This window comes from Suncus etruscus, chromosome 15 (genome assembly GCF_024139225.1).
Source record: "Suncus etruscus isolate mSunEtr1 chromosome 15, mSunEtr1.pri.cur, whole genome shotgun sequence".
Taxonomy (NCBI): domain Eukaryota; kingdom Metazoa; phylum Chordata; class Mammalia; order Eulipotyphla; family Soricidae; genus Suncus; species Suncus etruscus.
This window is the reverse complement of record NC_064862.1, coordinates 66423731-66442757: the sequence shown is the minus strand read 5'-3', so window position 1 is coordinate 66442757 and position 19027 is coordinate 66423731. Positions and strand designations below refer to the sequence as shown.

Genomic DNA, 19027 nt, shown 5'->3' with positions numbered 1-19027 from the left:
CTGGTTTTTGGAACGGGCAATAAAAGAAGCAAACTTATATGAAAGAGATGCAAATCTATAACTGGTAAAGTTTTTCTAAACAGCCTAATGTTATTTCCTTGCCAAACTTCGGATGTTAATTCTGAGGCAAGAATTAGTTGGCAAGTACTCTAAGTCACAAAGCAAAACATTCCTTTCTTGTTGAAAACTGCAGGGCATTTTAAAGATAATAAGGAATGGAAGTTGTTTTTAAGTATGTTTTGGTGCTGAGTTTTCCAGGTAAAGGGGCTGTATTTGCCTGTATAAATCCTTATGTTTGGAATTAAAAAGCTCAAATATATATACACTTAATACTGCTCAAGGGAGGGACCAGAGAGATAGCACAGTGTTTGCCTTGCATGCAGCAGATCCAGGACAGATGGTGGTTTGAATCCCGGCATCCCATATGGTCCCCTGTGTCTGCCAGGAGCAATTTCTGAGCGCAGAACAAGGAGTAACCCCTGAGCGCTGCCGGGTATGACCCCAAAAGCAAAACAAACAAGCAAAAAAAAATAAAAACAAACAACAACAACACATATTTTGGTTGCTGAACAAATGGTGTTTTTGAATGCATAGTGAATGCAGGGTTTTACATTAACATTTACATTTAAGTTTACATTTTTTGGTGGATCACCTCTGCAAATTACTCATTTGTGCAGAATTTTAGCTTTCAGTTTTTCAGGTATGATTATGGTAAAGGAAATAAAGGTTGTTGAAGAAACAGTGCTGGTAGCTGAATAATCTTAAAATAATCTCACTTTGTTGCCTCCTTTTAATTAACATACGGATAACTTCTTACTATTTCTGTTGAATAAATTTCTTTGTAATAAATTTATGAAAAGAATCTTAACAAGATAGAATAAGGTTTCTTTTCTGCTTCAGGAATCCACTTAAACAACAATCTGAACCATTTGAAATTTGGCTTGGATCACCGTAGACCATCTTCTCCTACACAAGCCTCAGTCAAGCAGGGGAGAACAGATTTGACCCCCACGAGACCAGAGAGCAACAAGATCGTTTTGTTAGTGTGTAATCGAGCCTGTACTGGGCAGCAGGGGAAAAGGTAAAACCCCAATGTCTTTCCTATGAGTACCGAGATTTTCAAAGCCCACCCTTTATAAGTGTCTTGAAAAATAGGGATGCCCAATCCTTTGTAGTAGGTAACTTTGGGTCTGCTCTTTAGGAACCCAAATGATGGCCCAACTTAAGTGGAGGAGTTGGGAGCGAGACAGTATTAATGAAGAGGGCAGGCTTGTGTCAGAACAGCTTTTATGGCCCACCCAGCCTCCGAAGCCTGTTTCATGTGTTTATTTCCAGCTCAGGGTCCCCTAGAACAGTGTTAGACTATAGGGCCTCAATCAACTACTTGTTGACAGCGCCCCCTGCCATCCCTCAGCATCTCTGCCATATTTCCTGTAACATCATGGACACCCAATTATGTGGATGCCTGTGCTGCAATTTGTGTTAATTTAACCCTGTTCCAGTGTGAATCACTGGTGGTACCTGCCAGCATTAGAATATTCTAAATTATGACCCTTTCCTGGATTCCCAAGTGTCCTATCTCTGCACATGGCACTGCTGTTCATTTGCTTGGTTGTACAACTCAGAAATTGGGGAGCCGCTCAATCTGATCCCTCTACAAGAATGTGTGGGAATGTCAGGCTGTTTTAGGATAGCTTTCTTACAGTAGCAACATGACATGGGCAATACTTAGTTATGGTGTGTTTTAGGTACAGAACTAGGGCTCGTGATATTTGTTAAGGGAAAAAGCATTCTCCGATAGAGATTTATGGGTGCCCCATATTTCAGTATATATTTTGTGTATTCTTCAATGTTGTAGAAGTATGTCCCTTCCCATACATACCTGCAAACATCACACACCCAATGATTTCATGTGCACAGTTATGGTGTTCAGTAATTCATATTCATTCCCATGTTTGCGGCATTCCTGGCTCTGTACTGAACAGGAGTCAAGGAAGCAGATGAGACAGGGAGTTAAGACCTAGGGACTTAGCAGGGAGGTGCCATCATTCCTGAGTTGTGGCACCTTTGAAGATGCTAAAATAGCCTATTAAGGGCAAAACTGCCACGGGCAAGAGTGACAACTTGGGGCAGAAGGGCCTTCCTTAGTGGGGAGCTAAACTGGACCCCACTGAGGTGGGTGGGGGTCCCTTTCTTGGTTCTTTGCCATCACTACTCACCCTGTATGTTTGCTGCCTAATAACCAGTGTTAGACTCCCTAGGAAGGTGTTTTAGTGTCTAAGTCAAAGAACTTTAACTTAGAGATCCAGACTTCTCCATTGAGATTTACCGTTACAGCCCCTGTGTGATTTTGAGGGCCAACCCCCTAAAGGGACTCTGCAAAGGGACGGCATTGTCGAGGCAGTGCCATCCTGTGCTGTGTGTGCATGCTAGGTTTGGGCTACCGTTCGTGCTGCACTTGGAGAAGACCATAGCGTGGGACCTTCTGCAGAAGGAGATCTTGGAGAAGATGAAATATTTCTTGAGGCCCACGGTGTGCATTCAGGTGGGTGCCATTCTGATCCTGTAGCAAGAACACCCATGATCCAGGGGGTGGGTGCTCACTCAATCCAGCCTGCTGAGTCCCCTAGGGAGAAGGAGTCTTAAGAGCTGAATTTCCTTGAGGAGGACTTGCCTTTGTCTCTTGACAGTCCTTGGACTGCCTTGAGCTTCCTCTCGAAGTTTTGGCTAGTGGAGATGTCGAGTCTGAGAACACCCTTCGTCATGTTTTCAACATGATTGTCACTGACGGATGTCCTTGGGAGGCTTCAGTTGTGGCCACATAGTCCTTGTCCCGCATCACACGTTGCTGTGTGACTTGTGTGTGAATAAACCATGTGGAAAATATTGGAGCAGCTCAGAGACCAAGCAGACCATTGTGGAGAAATATCCTGCTGCTGAGGGCTGTGCCAGGGTGCCAGAGATGTAGCCTTTCTTCTCACCCCATCCATGCAGGTGTGCCCTTTCAGCTTGCGTGTGGTCAGCGTGGTGGGGATAACGTACTTGTTGCCTCAGGAAGAGCAGCCACTGTGCCACCCAACAGTAGAAAGGTAAAATACGAAACCCGACTTCTGTATTGGTCTTTCCTTGTGCTCAGCTCTGGTGCAGGACACGATCTTTTGGCTACTGAAGACTTGTTTTTGACCCATGTTTGATTGTAACTGGTCTTGTGTTCGTTATAGTCAGGAAAGCTTGGAGTACTCATGTTAGAAAAGGAAATGAGGGCATGCCCCAGGACTGGAGATCAGTGCTCTTTCCTCTTCTCCACAACTGCCTTTTCCAAAGGTGAATTCTAGTCATGCTACTCTTCTGGAAATCCTGTAGTGGTGACCCATGCTGGGAGGAAAGATGCCAACTTGCAGAGTGTGTGCTTTTCCTCACATTTTGAATGCTTCTCCTTGGGCTGGCCCCTGGGTCATTGTCCTCCCAAACTCCTGCTGCTGTTCTGAAACCCTTAGTCGATGACTGGGAGCCTGCGGTGTGTTTTATGGGAGCATTTGCTTCACTGTCTCCTGCTACCCTCACCCAAGAGTGGTCTTTACTCTGCTGTCTCTGTGCTTTCTGGCCATTTCTCTTATAATCCTGGATGCTTCTATATTCACGAAATCATGTTCTTTCTCTCTCCCTCCCTCCCCACCTCGCATACTGCTATGTTCATAAAACCATACCCTCTAATCCCACATACTGCTTATTCATGGAACTGTTTTCTCCATATCACTCCCTCCTACCCTCCCTGCAGAAATATTGTGTGTGTGATTATCCAGTCGCAGCCATATTTCAGTGTGTGTGTGTGTGTGTGTGTGTGTGTGTGTGTGTGTGTGTGTGTGTGTGCGCGCGCGCCAAATTTCAGGGACCAGGGTGCCAGGGATAGAATCAGGGTTAGCCATGGTCCAGGCTAGAGGTATAACCAGGATTCCAGGCAGCATTGTAAAGGCATGATTCAAAACTTTCAAATTGGTGACATTATCTATTGTGCTTCTTAGAAAAAGGCAATGACGCCTGGGTCCTCACTGCCGATGTGAGACGAATTTTTGCGGGTAAAGGTCGCCTGCCGGGTGACCTGCCTACTTTGCGGGATGCCCGCAGGGTGCGATCTGCCCGACCCCCTCTTTAGCGTCAGCCCCAAGAGCAGAAGGTGATGGTGTGCCCGGAGGCTTGGGGCGCAGCCCTTGTCGCTTTTGGGGCTCTTGATCGCATCTAATCTTTCATTTGGCATTTCTTTATCAAGTTTTATTCGGCTTGTCTGGGTGTTACCAACTTTTGGGGGGCCGCACCCATCCTTTAAATTTAATAAATAAAAAAAAAAAGAAAAGAAAAAGGCAGTGAACCAAGGAATATCCAGGAGGGCTGGATAGTCCTATGAAGGAAGGAGGTGGGGCTTGGAAAATGTCTAGCCTAAAGGCTGCAATTTAGGTTGTCAAAGACTAGGCCTGGCGGTGGGAGGCCAAGGGTTGTAGGAGAACATTCAGGCCCCAGGGCTGACTGTGGGTCAGTCCTCTCTGTCCAACCTGCTCTCTCGGGGAGAAATCGCCCAACATTGTCTGTTACTCTCGGTTGGAACCCAAGGGGGATGTTCATAGCAGACATAGTCCCCTTCAAGCTCTTTCTCCATGTAGGATATTTGAATGAAGAATTTGTCAGTTTGGTTATTAAATATTGAGTAACTACTAGATACTGTAAAATGATTGTTATTAAATGAAATTATAAGGGGCTCTGGAAACTTTCCTGCAGGGCAACAATGATGAGGGTTTTCAGCAATCATATTTCCATTCCAAATAGGGCACAGTTATATTTAAGTCAGAACATTCAGAAATTAATGTTTTCCCTCTCCATTTGATAGGGCATTAAAATCTTGTGGACCAGGTGGCAGTGCTCATGTGAAATTAGTGGTGGAATGGGACAAGGAAACAAAAGATTTGTGAGTATTTTATTAGTGTTTAGTCATTGCTTGGGTTGTTTTTGGTAGCATACTTTCTTCTCTTTTCTTTTTGTACTTTATATCTTTTGATTTTTCTGACTAGCTCAAACAGATCTCTCTTTTCTTTCAACTAAATAATTAGGGTTGTTGCTGCTGATCCTTCATTGAAAGTTTCTTTCCTGTCCACTATGGTGCATCTCCTAAAATCTTAGAATGTTTGTTTGCTGCTAGAGTGTAGCTGTGATTAATTTGATTTTTATAGCAGGCCCTTCTGTGCCAGTAGTAAGTAATTTGGTCAGATGTGTGACCTTAAGTATAAGGAACTGTCTGGCTGAATCTGTATATTTGTGGCCAGTCTTTGGAACACCAACTCCAGAGCTTTTCTTGAGAACAACTTCATAGTTTGTGAACTTTTCAAGAACAGTTTGAACAGGTACCAGGCAAGTTGGACAACCATTGTTGCTTCTCACCCCTGTCATTGGTGGTAATCAGAGCCCTCTCATGGGCTCCACTGGTGCTTCTGTGTAGGGGGCTGCCACGCTCTGACCATTGCTCATTCTCCCACCCTAGCCTATTTGCAAGCACCGAGGACGAGTATATCCCAGATTCAGAGAGCGTCCGTTTGCAGAAGGAGCGGCACCACCAGCCTCAGACTTGCACCTTAGCCCAGTGCTTCCAGCTCTACACCAAAGAGGAGCGGGTATGAGGCTGCGTGTCTGGTGTGCGGGGTGAGAGTGGTGAAAGGGGCATGGCGAGGTATGTGTGAGGGGGTTTGCAAGCAAAGTCAACCCAAGTAAACTTCCATGAGTTTTATATTTATGTTTAAGGTTCTGCATACACAATAATGAGCATCTTAGTGGCATTTTTAAACAAAGATTATTTAAAATTCTAGAAAAGCCTGATTGAGTAGAAATGAATCTTTATGATTATTAATACTTTTTTTCATGTTGATGCTCAGGGCTCTGTACTTAGGAATAACTTCTGGCAATGCTCAGGACCATATGGGGTACCAAGGATCAAACCTGGGTACTCTCGTTCAAGCTCCATGGTTAAAATTTTTTTTTTTTTTTTTTTTTTGGCTTTTGGTTTTTGGGTCACACCTGGCAGCAGGGGTTACTCATGGCTCCACGCTCAGAAATCGCTCCTGGCAGGCTCGGGGACCATATGGGATGCTGGGATTCGAACTAATGACCTTCTGCATGAAAGGCAAACGCCTTACCTCCATGCTATCTCTCCGACCCCGATTAATTATTATTTTATTTATTTGTTTGTTTGTTTGTTTGTTTTTTGGGTCACACCCAGCAGCGCTCAGGGGTTACTCCTGGCTCTACACTCAGAAATCGCTCCTGGCAGGCTCAGGGGACCATATGGGATGCCGGGATTCAAACCATCAACCTTCTGATTGCAAGGCAAACACCTTACCTCCATGCTATCTCTCGAGCCCCTTAATTATTTTTTTAATGGTTAATGAAGCTTTTTATTTATTTATTTTTTTTGGTTGGAATTAGAAAATCTTAATTATTTCCCATAGTAACTAGAACAATGATTGCCAACTTTTTGGTGCTAAGAATTTAGGTGCTAGGAACTATTTGCATTAAATGTAATGAGCTTCAAAATAGAAATCGGGGGCAAGAGCAATAGTTCCTTGGGTAAAGTGCTTGCCTTGCACATGGCTGACCTGGGTTTGATCCCTGGCATTCCATTTGGTCCTCCAAACACAACCAGCAATGATTCCTAAGCACAGAGCTGAGAGTACTCTGAGCTCCGTGAACTATGACCCTCAAGAACAAAAACAGACAAAAAAATGAAATTGACTCTTCAGTAGCATTAGGCAGATAAGATCACTGTGCTGTAGTTTACTCATATGCACAGGATAGTGCAAGTATGTAAGTTCTCCTGGGTCCTCTATTTTCATACTGCAGCAGACAGAAAATACTTGAATGAACAGCAGACACATTGAATGAGGGTTGCAGATACACAATTAAGTGTGTCTGAGGGGTGTGACCTTTGTGCTTTTCTAGAAATGGGGCCAGAGAGAACAGAGGTAAGGCTCTGGCCCTACCTGGTTTGATTCCTAGTACTTTATGGTCCACAGAGCCCTGCCAGGAGTAAGCACTGAGCACTGTCAGGTGTGGCCCCCAAAACGGAAGAAAAAAAAAAACTCCACCTCTAGGATTTTGAAATCTTTTTTTTGTTTTTGTTTTTTTTTTTGTTTTGTTTTTTGGGCCACACCCATTTGACCCTCAGGGGTTACTCCTGGCTATGTGCTTAGAAATCGCTCCTGGCTTGGGGGAACCATATGGGACACGGGGGTGGGGGGGTGGAACCTCGGTCTGTCCAAAGCTAGTGCTTGCAAGGCAGACACCTTACCTCTAGTACCACCTCTCCAGCCCCAGGATTTTGAAATCTTAAGTTCATCTTGCTTTGAATTGATGGATGTTTAGGGTCTCAATTTTAACTACTCATTCCTCGGAAATAATGCAATTCTACGGTCAGAGCAGTCATTCAAACTCTTTTTATCCTCTATTAAATTCTCTTGGTCCACCCATTGTTTGTTACCATTAGGCCCGAGAGACACGGATAGTCTCATCCCTCTTTGGATGCTTTAGTGCTGGCTGACGGGCACATACAATCGCTCTCTGTATTGTTTGAGCAAAGGGTCACTTGCTTTCTTGTTTTTTGAAGAACAGCTGAGGCTGAGCCTTACATTTCTACCCTTCAAGTATTTGAATATAATTTTTCCATTTCCTCTGAGTCTTTTTGTCCCCAAGGCAGTCTTTTTATCCTAAAACCTGTTTGTTTTTTTCTCTCAATTTGAGGCTTTAATGATAAAAGTCATTTGACTTAGACTGATTGATGACAAGTTCTGGGTAGCATGTTTTCTGATTTTTGCAGATTTTGGGGATGTCCGAGAATGTCACAAAATTATTGTTCATAATTTTTGGCTGCCTTTTAAAATTTATTTGTTAACGATTATCAATGTTTTCTAGTTGGCACAAACCCTAACAGTGAACAGATTTATGAATGCTCCCAAACAGCTTGGTGGCATGGACAACAGCACTCAAAGGGGCCAGATGTGTGGACTTGCTGCTACAAATCCCCCCCTTTCTTTTATTTATTTATTTTTTTGCTTTTGTTTTGTTTTGGGCCCCAACATTACTCAGGGGTTACTCCTGGCTCTGTGCTCAGAAATCACTCCTGGCAGGCTTGGGGGACTACATGGAATGCTGGGGATTGAACCTGGGTCTGTCCTGAGTTGGCCGTGTGCAAGACAAACGCCCTACCACTGTGCTATTGCCCCCACTCCCCCTTTAAACATGGGCCCAGGACCCATTTTTCTTTCACAGGCCTCCCCAGTCATCCGCCCCTTTCCGAGCCGTGTCTCATTTTCTGGGGGAGATTCTGGGCTGCACCTTGCCCTCTGTCCACTGTGAACAGCTTCTGCAGCACAGGGCTCTGTCACTGACACCCTGTGACCTCTTGGGTACTGCGGAGTGTATCCCGGATATCCCTCACTGCAGTCCATGAGCAGCACTGTATTCTCTGGCCCTAACACTGAACTACTGGCCCAAAGGGCTGAGTTTTCCTGAATGTCCCAAGGGAAAGTAGGTCTTGCCCTGTGGTTCCTGATCAAAGTTGTACCATTTCCAGCTTGCCCCAGATGATGCCTGGCGGTGCCCACACTGTAAGCAGCTACAGCAGGGCAGCATCACCTTGAGCCTCTGGACACTACCTGATGTGCTCATCATCCACCTGAAACGCTTCCGTCAGGTATGGGGCCCACTCCAGGGGCACAGCTCTGGCTGTGCTGTTGGTGAGTTGGTGTGGTTCTCGGGGTCTCTGGTAGCTGCTGTGACCCTCCCGTGTCTGTACCCCTATCCACCACTCTCCCGTGTGGTTCAGGGAGGGTGTGTTCTCCTGAGAGACATTGGAGCTTCCTGCAACTTTTCATCTCTGCCACATTTCATATCTTGCCCCAGAGACTTGACTTTGTTCTTGGTACTTGCTGGAGGTAGGGAAAAGTCTTCAGGGTTTGGCGTATGTACTTGGGAGCCAGAAAGGAGAAGGGAAAGTAGGGATCTTTGTTTCCTTTTGGGCTGGGGTGTCTAGAATTCTGCTGTCATGGGCTTCCCTGTTTTCGTGGGGTGCTGGTGTAGAGTTAGGGAGATGTATCATAAACACAGAGGAAAATCTCCTCATTGTGATATGTGTTGGGCATTTCCAGAAAGGCTGATGTGTGAGGCTGTTACTGTTGCCTGTGAAAGGAGCTTCTGGGATCTGAGTTAGAGGTTTGTGTGTGTGGGAGCGAATGGCACCTGCAGGCAGGGGCACCTCGTGTCCTTCACTGAGCACCTGGCAACAGTCCCACCCACTGGGGCAACAAAGGGTTTTTAGTGAAAGTTGGAGCCCATCTTTCTTGGGCATTTGGCCATTATGCCTCTAGTAGACCCCATACCGTACAGTGTGTGGGTGATTCTGGGAAAGGAGTGCTTGGTGCAGGGCTGCATGGTGGCATGTTTGTGAGCCTAGCTTGCAGAGTCTGGAAGGACCCTGGAGTGGCCTAGTGAGTTGTGTGCCGACTACAGCATGCCCCTGAGTGAGGTGGGAAGCAACATTGCTCTATGGGAGCCCTTGCAGGAGCTGATCCACCTGCCAGGCTCTTGACAGCAGTGTGGCTTGATTTGATTCCTGGGTGTACATTTGGGCTATTTGATGGAGCCTTGACACAATTTCTTTTCTTGTTTTTTTTTTTTTTTTTTTTTTTGGTTTTTGGGCCTCACCCGGTGACGCTCAGGGGTTACTCCTGGCTATGCGCTCAGAAGTCGCTCCTGGCTTGGGGGACCATATGGGACGCCGGGGGATCGAACCTCGGTCCGTCCTAGGCTAGCGCAGGCAAGGCAGGCACCTTACCTCCAGCGCCACCGCCCGGCCCCACAATTTCTTTTCTTTATTTTTTTTAATTTCTTTTCCTTTTCCTTCCTTCCTTCCTTCCTTCCTTCCTTCCTTCCTTCCTTCCTTCCTTCCTTCCTTCCTTCCTTCCTTCCTTCTTCCTTCCTTCCTTCCTTCCTTCCTTCCTTCCCTCCTCCCTCCCTCCCTCCCTCCCTCCCTCCCTCCCTCCCTCCCTCCCTCCCTCCCCCCTCCCTCTTTCTTTCTTTCTTTCTTTCTTTCTTTCTTTCTTTCTTTCTTTCTTTCTTTCTTTCTTTCTTATCTTTCTCTTCTTTCTTTCTTTCTTTCTTTCTTTCTTCTTTTTCTTTCTTTCTTTCTTTCTTCTTTCTTTCTTCTTCTTTTCTTTCTTTCTTCTTTCTTTCTTCTTTCTTTCTTTCTTTCTTTCTTTCTTTTCTTTCTTTCTTTTCTTTCTTCGTTCTTTCTTTCTTCTTTCTTTCTTTCTTTCTTTCTTCTTTCTTTCTTCTTTCTTCTCTCTTTCTTTCTTCTCTCTTTCTTTCTTTCTCTTCTTTCTTCTCTTTCTTTCTTTCTTTCTTTCTTTCTTTCTTTCTTTCTTTCTTTCTTTCTTTCTTTCTTTCTTTCTTTCTTTCTTTCTTTCTTTCTTTTCTTTCTTTCTTTCTTTCTTTCTTTCTTTCTTTCTTTCCTTCCTTTCTTCTTCCTTCCTTCCTTCCTTCCTTCCTTCCTTCCTTCCTTCCTTCCTTCCTTCCTTCCTTCCTTCCTTCCTTCCTTCCTTCCTTCCTTCCTTCCTTCCTTCCTTCCTTTCTTTCTTTCTTTCTCTCTCTTTCTTTTCTTCCTTTCCTCTCCTCTCCTCTCCTCTCCTCTCCTCTACTCCTCTCCTCTCCTATCCTCTCCTCCTCACCTCTACTCCTCTCCTCTCCTCTGCTCCTCTCCTCTCCTCCTCCTCTCCTCTCCTCCTTCTCCTCTCCTCTCCTCCTTCTCCTCTCCTCCTTCTCCTCTCCTCTCCTCTCCTCTCCTCTCCTCTCCTCTCCTCTCCTCTCCTCTCCTTTTCTCCTCTCCTCTCCTCTCCTCTCCTCTCCCCTCCTCCTCTCCCCTCCTCTCCTCTCCTCTCCTCTCCTCTCCCTTCCCCTCCTCTCCCCTCCCCTCCCCTCCCCTCCCCTCCCCTCCCTTCTCTTCTCTTCTCTTCTCTTCTCTTCTCTTCTCTTCTCTTCTCTTCTCTTCTCTTCTCTTCTTTTCTTTTCTTTTCTTTTCTTTTCTTTTCTTTTCTTTTCTTTTCTTTTCTTTTCTTTTCTTTTCTTTTCTTTTCTTTTCTTTTGGTGTCTGGGCCATACCTGGCAATTAGTACTGGCTTTGCACTCAGGAATCACTCCTGGCAGGCTCGGGGGAACCATATGGATGCCTGGGATTGAACCCAGGTCAGCTGCATGCAAGGCAAATTGCGTTTAGTTTTCGAGATGCCCGCTGTTCACTGTTGCTGTGCCCATAGTTTCTTCCCTTTGGGCTCTATCTGCCCTTTGGGGACTCCTATGGCCTCCAAGTTTGCCCCCATGGCTACCATGCAGGGTTCAGAGTCTTACCTGACCTCTAACCTTCCTGGATATAGCCTGATTTTCTCTTTGAATTTTTTGTCCATCTGTAGACCCAGAGCTCCTTGGGTGGCTGTTAACCCTGACTGATTAAATTTACAAACTTTCATGGGCACATAGACTAGTAACTGTCTATCCAGCTAATGGTGGGTTTCAGAGGATTACCTGTAAATTTAGTTTGGAAAATCCAGGTTGCCCAGCTGAGTAAAGGCATGAAGCAAAGTCAGCTGGAGCTTCTAATGTATTTGCTGGCTGAGACCTGGCCAGAGGGGACTCTGTGAAGGCTGACTGCTCTGTGACAATTTTGTGCTGTCCTCAGCTGTGTTAACTCAGCAAGGTAGTGGACACTCAGAGGGACCCTGGCAGTTCCTCCTCACTGAGTTCTCATGCGGAGACATGAAAGTCCATTCCTCCAAGCAGACAGAACTGTTCAGTCTGTCTTGGAAAATTCTGTTAGGTTGACACCAGCCACTTTAGGATCCATCACCCATTCACCTTACCAGGGATCTCAAACTCAATTTACCTGGGGGCCGCAGGAGGCAAAGTCGGGGTGATCCTTGGGTGCAAAGTCAGTAGTAAACCTTGAACATTGAGGGGTGTGACCCAAACAACTAAAACAAAACAAAAAGAGATTCCTCTAGGGCAGGGCCACAAAATGTTGTACGGAGGGCCTGCCACGAGTTTGAGACCCCTGCAAATAGACCTGCCACATGCTTGTGTGAAAATACACTTGTTTTTCTTCTTACAACAGGAAGGAGACAGGCGCATGAAACTTCAGAACATGGTCAAGTTCCCCTTAATTGGTCTGGACATGACCCCACACGTGGTGAAGAGGAGCCAGAGCAGCTGGAGTCTGCCATCCCATTGGTCTCCATGGCGACGGCCCTATGGACTCGGGAGGGACCCTGAGGACTACATCTATGACCTGTATGCTGTGTGCAATCATCATGGCACCATGCAAGGGGGGCACTACACAGGTCTGCAGCGCGCGAGGCTGGGTGTCTGTGCTGGCCACCCCTCGGGACCTGCTAGCTGCTATGCACATCCTGTCTTGGCCCACACAGTGGGCACAGTGCTGGCTGCCATGGCAGGCCTTTCCCCCCTCCTTCCCTCCCCTCCCCATCTCTGCTCAAGAGCAAAGAAGGAAACTTTGTCCCTCTGTCCCTGCATTGGTTCCTCTCATACTTGAGGGGTTGGGGTAGGTTGTATGGTACTTTCTGTCCTACTGGTGACCTCACATTTCAGAGTCTGCTCCTGTGTTTGGAGTATTTATGAGCCACTTTTTTAGGCTACCTTTAAAACGATTGGAAAGGGCTTTGTTTTTTTGGTCTGAAGGTTAAATTTGCCTTTTCATTTGTGAAAGTTGCTCATTATGTGCCATTTACAGTTCTGTCATTCATGGGCTCACTACTCAGAAATATGGCCACTGGGAACATTTTCAAAATCATGCTGAAATGCCCACAACACAAGTGCCACAAGTGGACCGTGTTCATCAATTTTCAGTACACACAGCTCGGGCCCTGAGCACATCCCCATGTCTCTGCTCTTTGTCTCTGTAGTGTCTGCCACCTTCCACATAGTAGTTTTGTCCTAATTTAATCCCAACAGCAGCTCTGTTTCTTGTTTAGAATCCAGCTGCTGTAGCTACATACAAATGCACACATAGTGCTTATCATTTGTTCATGGACTTGTTTAAATCTGCAGAATGGACATCTTTTTAGATTCCCCATGTTGTATCCTGTGTCAGGATATTCATTCTTTTCCAGGCTGAAGCATGGTTATGTTGGGGACATTTTTCTCCTGTTTTTCTGTACTTGTTGGGACATATCAGACTTTTCTGATCACACCAGAGTGCTCAGACCAGGAACTGTCACTCATTTTCCAAGGAAGTAAATCTGTTTAGGTGGGTTGGGATATGGCGGTTTCAATAGCAGCAAAGGGTAGGAGCTAGGAAGTTATGTGGTGGAGCAGGGGTCAGAGGATGGGAGAAAGGTCAGAGGTTAGGTGGTGCTGGAGAGATGAGCTACTTTGGGGAGTAGCGGCCTCCTCCCCACAGACAGGTCCTTTCTGGCCAAGAAGGAGGTAAGGTCGGGAGGAGGCTTCAGAATCAGATGGCTTGATGTGAGAGATGTGTGCGTTTCTGCCTCCTGCCTTTCACATTTGCTTGTTGCTGCAACTCAGATATTTTATATTGATGTTGAATGTGTAAAACCATCTAATAATCTCTTGGTAAAACCCAGAGAGCCGGGCCCTGTTGTTGAACATGCTGTGTTGTCTCTGGGTTGTTTTGTTTTGTTTCTGGGCCACAGTAGGTCTTTTTAAGGCTTACCCCAGTTTCTGAACTAGATGAGGGTTAGGGCTACCGTATTGCTTACCTGCTCTACTGTCTGGCCCATTGTCTCTGATTTTTGTGTTTGTTTGTTTTTGGATCACACCCGACAGCGCTCTGGGGTTACTCCTGGCTCTATGCTCAGAAATTGCTCCTGACAGGCTCAGGGGACCATATGGGATGCCGGGATTCGAACCACTGTCTTTCTGCATGCAAGGCAAACGCTGTACCTCCATGCTATCTCTCTAGCCCCCTTATCTCTGATTTTTAACTCTGCATGTAACACGGATGAGTGTCTTTGCACCTATTTGCCTTTTCTGGACTTCTTTGACATTGAGTCAGAAATGGAACCATAGAATCGAGAATATGTAGTGGATGTTGGAGAGATAAGTTGGTCTCATACCTTCCTGCTTGGACTTGAGCGTAGGAGTTGTTGTCCGTGTTGCTGATTTGATCCTTCTGTGTGAATGAAAGTACTTAGATGTCTTAGCAGAGTGACCTGTGAAAGCTCAGGGACTTTTTCATCACTTCAGCCTTTTACAGCAGGACCTCAGGGTGCTAGTGATGCTTTGAATTTCCACCATTTCTATGGAGGTGCCATGATTCACAGTATTGCTGGACATTCTTTCCTGTGTACTCTCTTAAACAGCACCACACCCACGTCAGAGAGCCTGCTTCCCTCTACTAATGGCCCAAGGATCTATCTGTCTATCTCCTCTCTAACCCTCCACACCCAACTCAGTCAACTTATGTTCTTTTTTTGTTAAGGTCAGTAATCATTTATAATTTTATTTTTATTAAAATTTTAAAATTGGGGGCTGAAGAGATAGCATGGAGGTAGGGCTTTTGCCTTGCACGTAGAAGGACGGTGGTTCAAATCCCGGCATCCCATATGGTCCCCTGAGCCTGCCAGGAGCGATTTCTGAGCGTAGAGCCAGGAGTAACCCCTGAGCGCTGCTGGTGTGATCCAAAAACAAAAACAAAAATTTTAAATTGAATTCCTGTGATTTACAGAGTTACTTGTAGTGGAGTTTCAGGCATTTGATGTACAAATGCTGATGTACTAGCATCAGTATACCTGCTTCCAGTATTCCCAGGTTCCCTCCTTGACAGGCATATTTTTAGTTTCGTGGTTGTAGTTTGGGTCTCCTCCTGTTCTCAATGTTGCTGTCTCTGAATTTGGGTGTAAGCATGTACTACTACTCTGAACCACCAGTGGAGCTGAGTCCCTGCCCTTTGCCCCATTTCTTCTCTCCTGCTTCTTATTTCCCTCCTTGATTTCTTTTCTTCATATAATCTAGGATCCAGATAGGTCCATTGCATTACCTTGTCCTGTTACTCTCGTCTGCCACATTTAAGTGAGGTCACCTTTTTTTTCCCCCTCTGACTTCACATGAGATCCTCCAGTTCCATCTAAGTCACATTTTCTTTTTTAGTAGGTGTCTTTTTCTGCTTTTCATCTCTTGGGGTTCCGTACTTAAAAGAGACGGTGACTTTTTGAGGGAGTAACACCTGGTGTCTCGCAGGCCTTATGTGCCCTGTTGCTGAGGTCATGGTGTGTCTGTTCTAGCAGGCAGCAGAAAGCTCTAGCCCTGATGGAGTCTCACCTCTGTTAGCGAGTATTTTTGGAAAGATGCTAAGAGTGTCCTTTCCTGGATTCCACTTATCATGCCCCAGGGTTTTGGTGGGTCTTTAGAGAGTGGGGCGGCATCTTGAATTGCTTCTTGTGTTGTACTTGCTGGTGGTTAAATGTGCTTTTTCCTTCTCTGCCTTCACCGTGTTCCCTTTTTGACAGAGAGTGGTATTTTTTTTTGGGCAGTGGCAGGGGGAGCGGGCCATCCAGTATGTTCCAGGCCTCCACCCATCTGAAAGGTGCTGAGCTCTGCCCTTGAAGGCTCTTTGACCATGGGCAAGCTGTTCTGTCTGTTTGAGCCTCTTCTGTAAAATGGGAATAATAATAGAACCAGTCTCAGGATTAAATGCAATGCTTGGCCACATACATGCTAAACTGCTGCTATTATTAATACTATGGTTTCTAGTTTTATTATTCTTCTGTCTGTCACAAACTTGCTAGGACATCAGCCAGGGTTTCTGATCACAGCACTATGAAGTCCATTGAGCAGGACCACTTTGTTGTGGGGCCGTCTTCTGCATATTGGGTGTTTCACAGCCTCTCTGGTCTGTGTTCTTGCATGACTGATGATAAGAAATATTTCCCTTCATGACCATCATGCTGACTTGTGTAGATGCGTTTATTATGCTTTCTCAGATTTAACTAGCGTCTCATCCACTAGCATAGAATTTCTTGGAACATTTTGCTCCTGTCTTATAGAGTTCGGATATCCTTTTTCTGTGTTATTATGCGAATCTTAATGTTCTTGAGTTAATGGTATGCGTGGGTGGCCTAGGGCAGCTGGCTAGTGGCCCAGCCCTGACTTGCTCCCTCCTGCAGCATTCTGCAAGAACTCTGTGGATGGCCTCTGGTACTGCTTCGATGACAGTGAGGTGCAGCAGCTCTCGGAGGATGAGGTGTGCACACAGACGGCCTACATCCTCTTTTACCAGAGACGCACAGCCATACCATCCTGGTCGGCTAACAGCTCGGTGGCAGGTAAGGCGCTCTGCTTGGTTCTGCGTGGTTCCAGGATTCATGGTTGTGAATACTGGTCTGGGAACATCTCTGGCAGGGCTCAGCACTACCAGGTAGTGAAATTAGATTTAGCCTCTCAGTAGGATTGCGGTCCATGAAATTTGGGTGGTGTGATGGCAGGGTGTACGAGCTCTTGTGAACCTATCCACTTTCTCTGGAGATGGGTTAGAGCCCAGCTCAAAGTAAGGGACTTGTGGAGCTATTTGAATAGCTATTACACAGCTATTTGCTTGTGGAACGAACAAGCCAGTATGCTCAATAGGAGAGGGTGTGTGGGATTTGGACATGGGATGGAGACATGTCCACACTCCACATGTGTGTCATCTGTGAGGTGAGGGGAGGAATCATCCCTCTTCAAGAGGCTCTGGTAGACATCAGAGAAGATGGGGACCTCTCGGGTGGAGAGATAGCACAGCAGTAGGGTGTTCGCCAACCTGGAGGGACACGGTTCGATTCCTGGCATTCCACATGGTTCTCCAGCCTGCCAGGGGCGATTTCTGAGTGTAGAACCAGGAGTAACCCCTGAGCACTGCTGGGTATGACCCAACAACAAATTAATCAATCAATCAATCAAGTTAAAAAGGAAAGATGGGGACCCTTTGAAGTCTTCCATAAAGAGTACAGCAGCATAGGAATAGTTTTGTTCCATATGAGTTCTGCCATTAGTGAGGACTGAAACTCTTTAATTTTTTTTTTTTTTTTTTGGTTTTGTTTTTTTGGCCACACCCGGCAGTGCTCAGGTGTTACTCCTGGCTGTCTGCTCAGAAATAGCTCCTGGCAGGAACGGAGGACCATATGGGACACCGGGATTCGAACCAACCACCTTTGGTCCTGGATTGGCTGCTTGCAAGGCAAACACCACTGTGCTATCTCTCTGGGCCCTGAAACTCTTTAATGTTAAATGCCTCCTGGGACCTACCCTGTTGTGTGTGATAAATATAAGAGCCATGGTCCAGACAAGGGCCCCCATGCTTCCTGAGGGCAAAGTTTTAGTGTAAGAGGCTATGGCAGGGGCTGGAGTGATGGCACAGTGGGAGGCCCCCTTGGATTTCATACTCATCATCCCATATGGTCCCCTCAGCCCCATCAGGAGTATTTCCTGATTATAGAACCAGGAGTAAACTTTGAGCACTACTGAGTGTGGACCCCAAAACAAAACAAAAGCAGATATAGAGAATATGGCAGAAGCCTGGAACCAAGATAACAAGATACCATGTGATCAGATTAGGGGTTCTTTTTTTTTTTGATCCTTGGGCCTTCCAAGGGTTGTCCAGGAGGCCTGGGACTCCGCTAGCAATTCAGTGGATTTGATTATGCTCAGTCTGTGCTGTTGGGAATTTTCCTGTATAACCTTGGCAGTGCTTGGGGAACCCTGTGCATGCCCCTAACTTCCCCTCCTAACTGCTATGCTATCTCCCAGCCCAGATCAGGGAATCTCTACTCCCCTCAGAGTTTGTGAAGGGAATGTTTGAAGGCTTACAGAGTGAATGCCAGGAGCCACATCCAGGCGAGCCTGAGTATATCTGGATCCTCCATGGCTCCCCTCCGTGCTTTCCAGAGCTTGAGACAGGCTCAGAAGGGCCTTATGCCTTCATGGGTATGTGTGAGCTCAGGGCTTTCTTCCCTGTCACACATATGAATGAAGTATCATTTCTGAGCTGGAGGAGCTCCTGGTTTGATCCTGAGCACCTCCCACTCCCATCCCTTAGCATTATCCTGTATGGCTTCTGTTGCAAGTCAGCCCCTGAAGAGGTTGACTGATGGAGGGATGGAGGATGAGGTTTTTCCCCTTCAGCTCGGAGCACGCATCTGCCACCCTGTCTAGCCATTATGTTGCAAGTCAGCCTCTGAAGAGGTTGACTGATGGAGGGATGGAGGATGAGGTCTTTTCCCTCCAGCTTGGAGCACGTGTCTGCCACCCCGTCCAGCCGACGGTTCTGAGGTGAAACGGCGGGTAAACAGCTCACAGACAGTCAGGCTTGTGGAAATATTAGCTTTATTTGGTGGACAAAACTGAAGTCCAAAGACTCAGCATAAGTTCCAGCAAAAAGCCTCTCGCCTTCCACAGACCCTTGTTTTTATTCCCTAGAATCAGGTACCACCCAGTGGTGGGATCAGATACCACCTAATGGTGGAAGCAGAATCAGGTACCACCCTAGGGTGGGGGCAGAATGCCAGGCCACACCCTAGGGTAGGGCACAATCACCACCAGGGTAGGATCAGTAACATAATAATCCCCTAAAATATTTACATACACAACAATTCCCCCCCCCTTTGTTTAGGGTAGGGTCAGTAACATAATAATCCCCAAAATATTTACATACACAACAGCTTCTTTTTCTCCCCAAAAGAAATAGCTTTTTCCTTGAGTCACCTGGAGACAGACAGCTCATGCTGTCGGTTGGCGCCCAGCTTCTGTTGCTAATCACTGTCAAAGGCCTGCCCTAGAGCTTGCAGACCAGAATAGCACAGCACTGTGCACATTTGCCCATCAGTCTGTGAAAGTGACTGAACATGTTCACAACACCAAGAAGCTAAGAGAGTGCTGTCCCTTCCTCCTCCTCCTCTGTGTCAGGCATATTGTTGGAAGTCATATAGAGTGT

General features: G+C 46.2%; 1 protein-coding gene and 1 pseudogene across 1 annotated transcript in view; both read left to right on the top strand.

The window, feature by feature from the left end:
• Nucleotides 1-19027, top strand: part of USP31 (ubiquitin specific peptidase 31) — a 76230-nt gene that overhangs the window by 53094 nt on the left and 4109 nt on the right. The window contains 8 exon segments of the mRNA XM_049789491.1: nucleotides 901-1081; nucleotides 2434-2545; nucleotides 2995-3089; nucleotides 4880-4957; nucleotides 5528-5657; nucleotides 8609-8728; nucleotides 12197-12422; nucleotides 16227-16385. Coding sequence (XP_049645448.1) covers nucleotides 901-1081; nucleotides 2434-2545; nucleotides 2995-3089; nucleotides 4880-4957; nucleotides 5528-5657; nucleotides 8609-8728; nucleotides 12197-12422; nucleotides 16227-16385 — 1101 coding nt within the window.
• LOC126031502 (uncharacterized) lies at nucleotides 4012-4140 on the top strand (annotated as a pseudogene).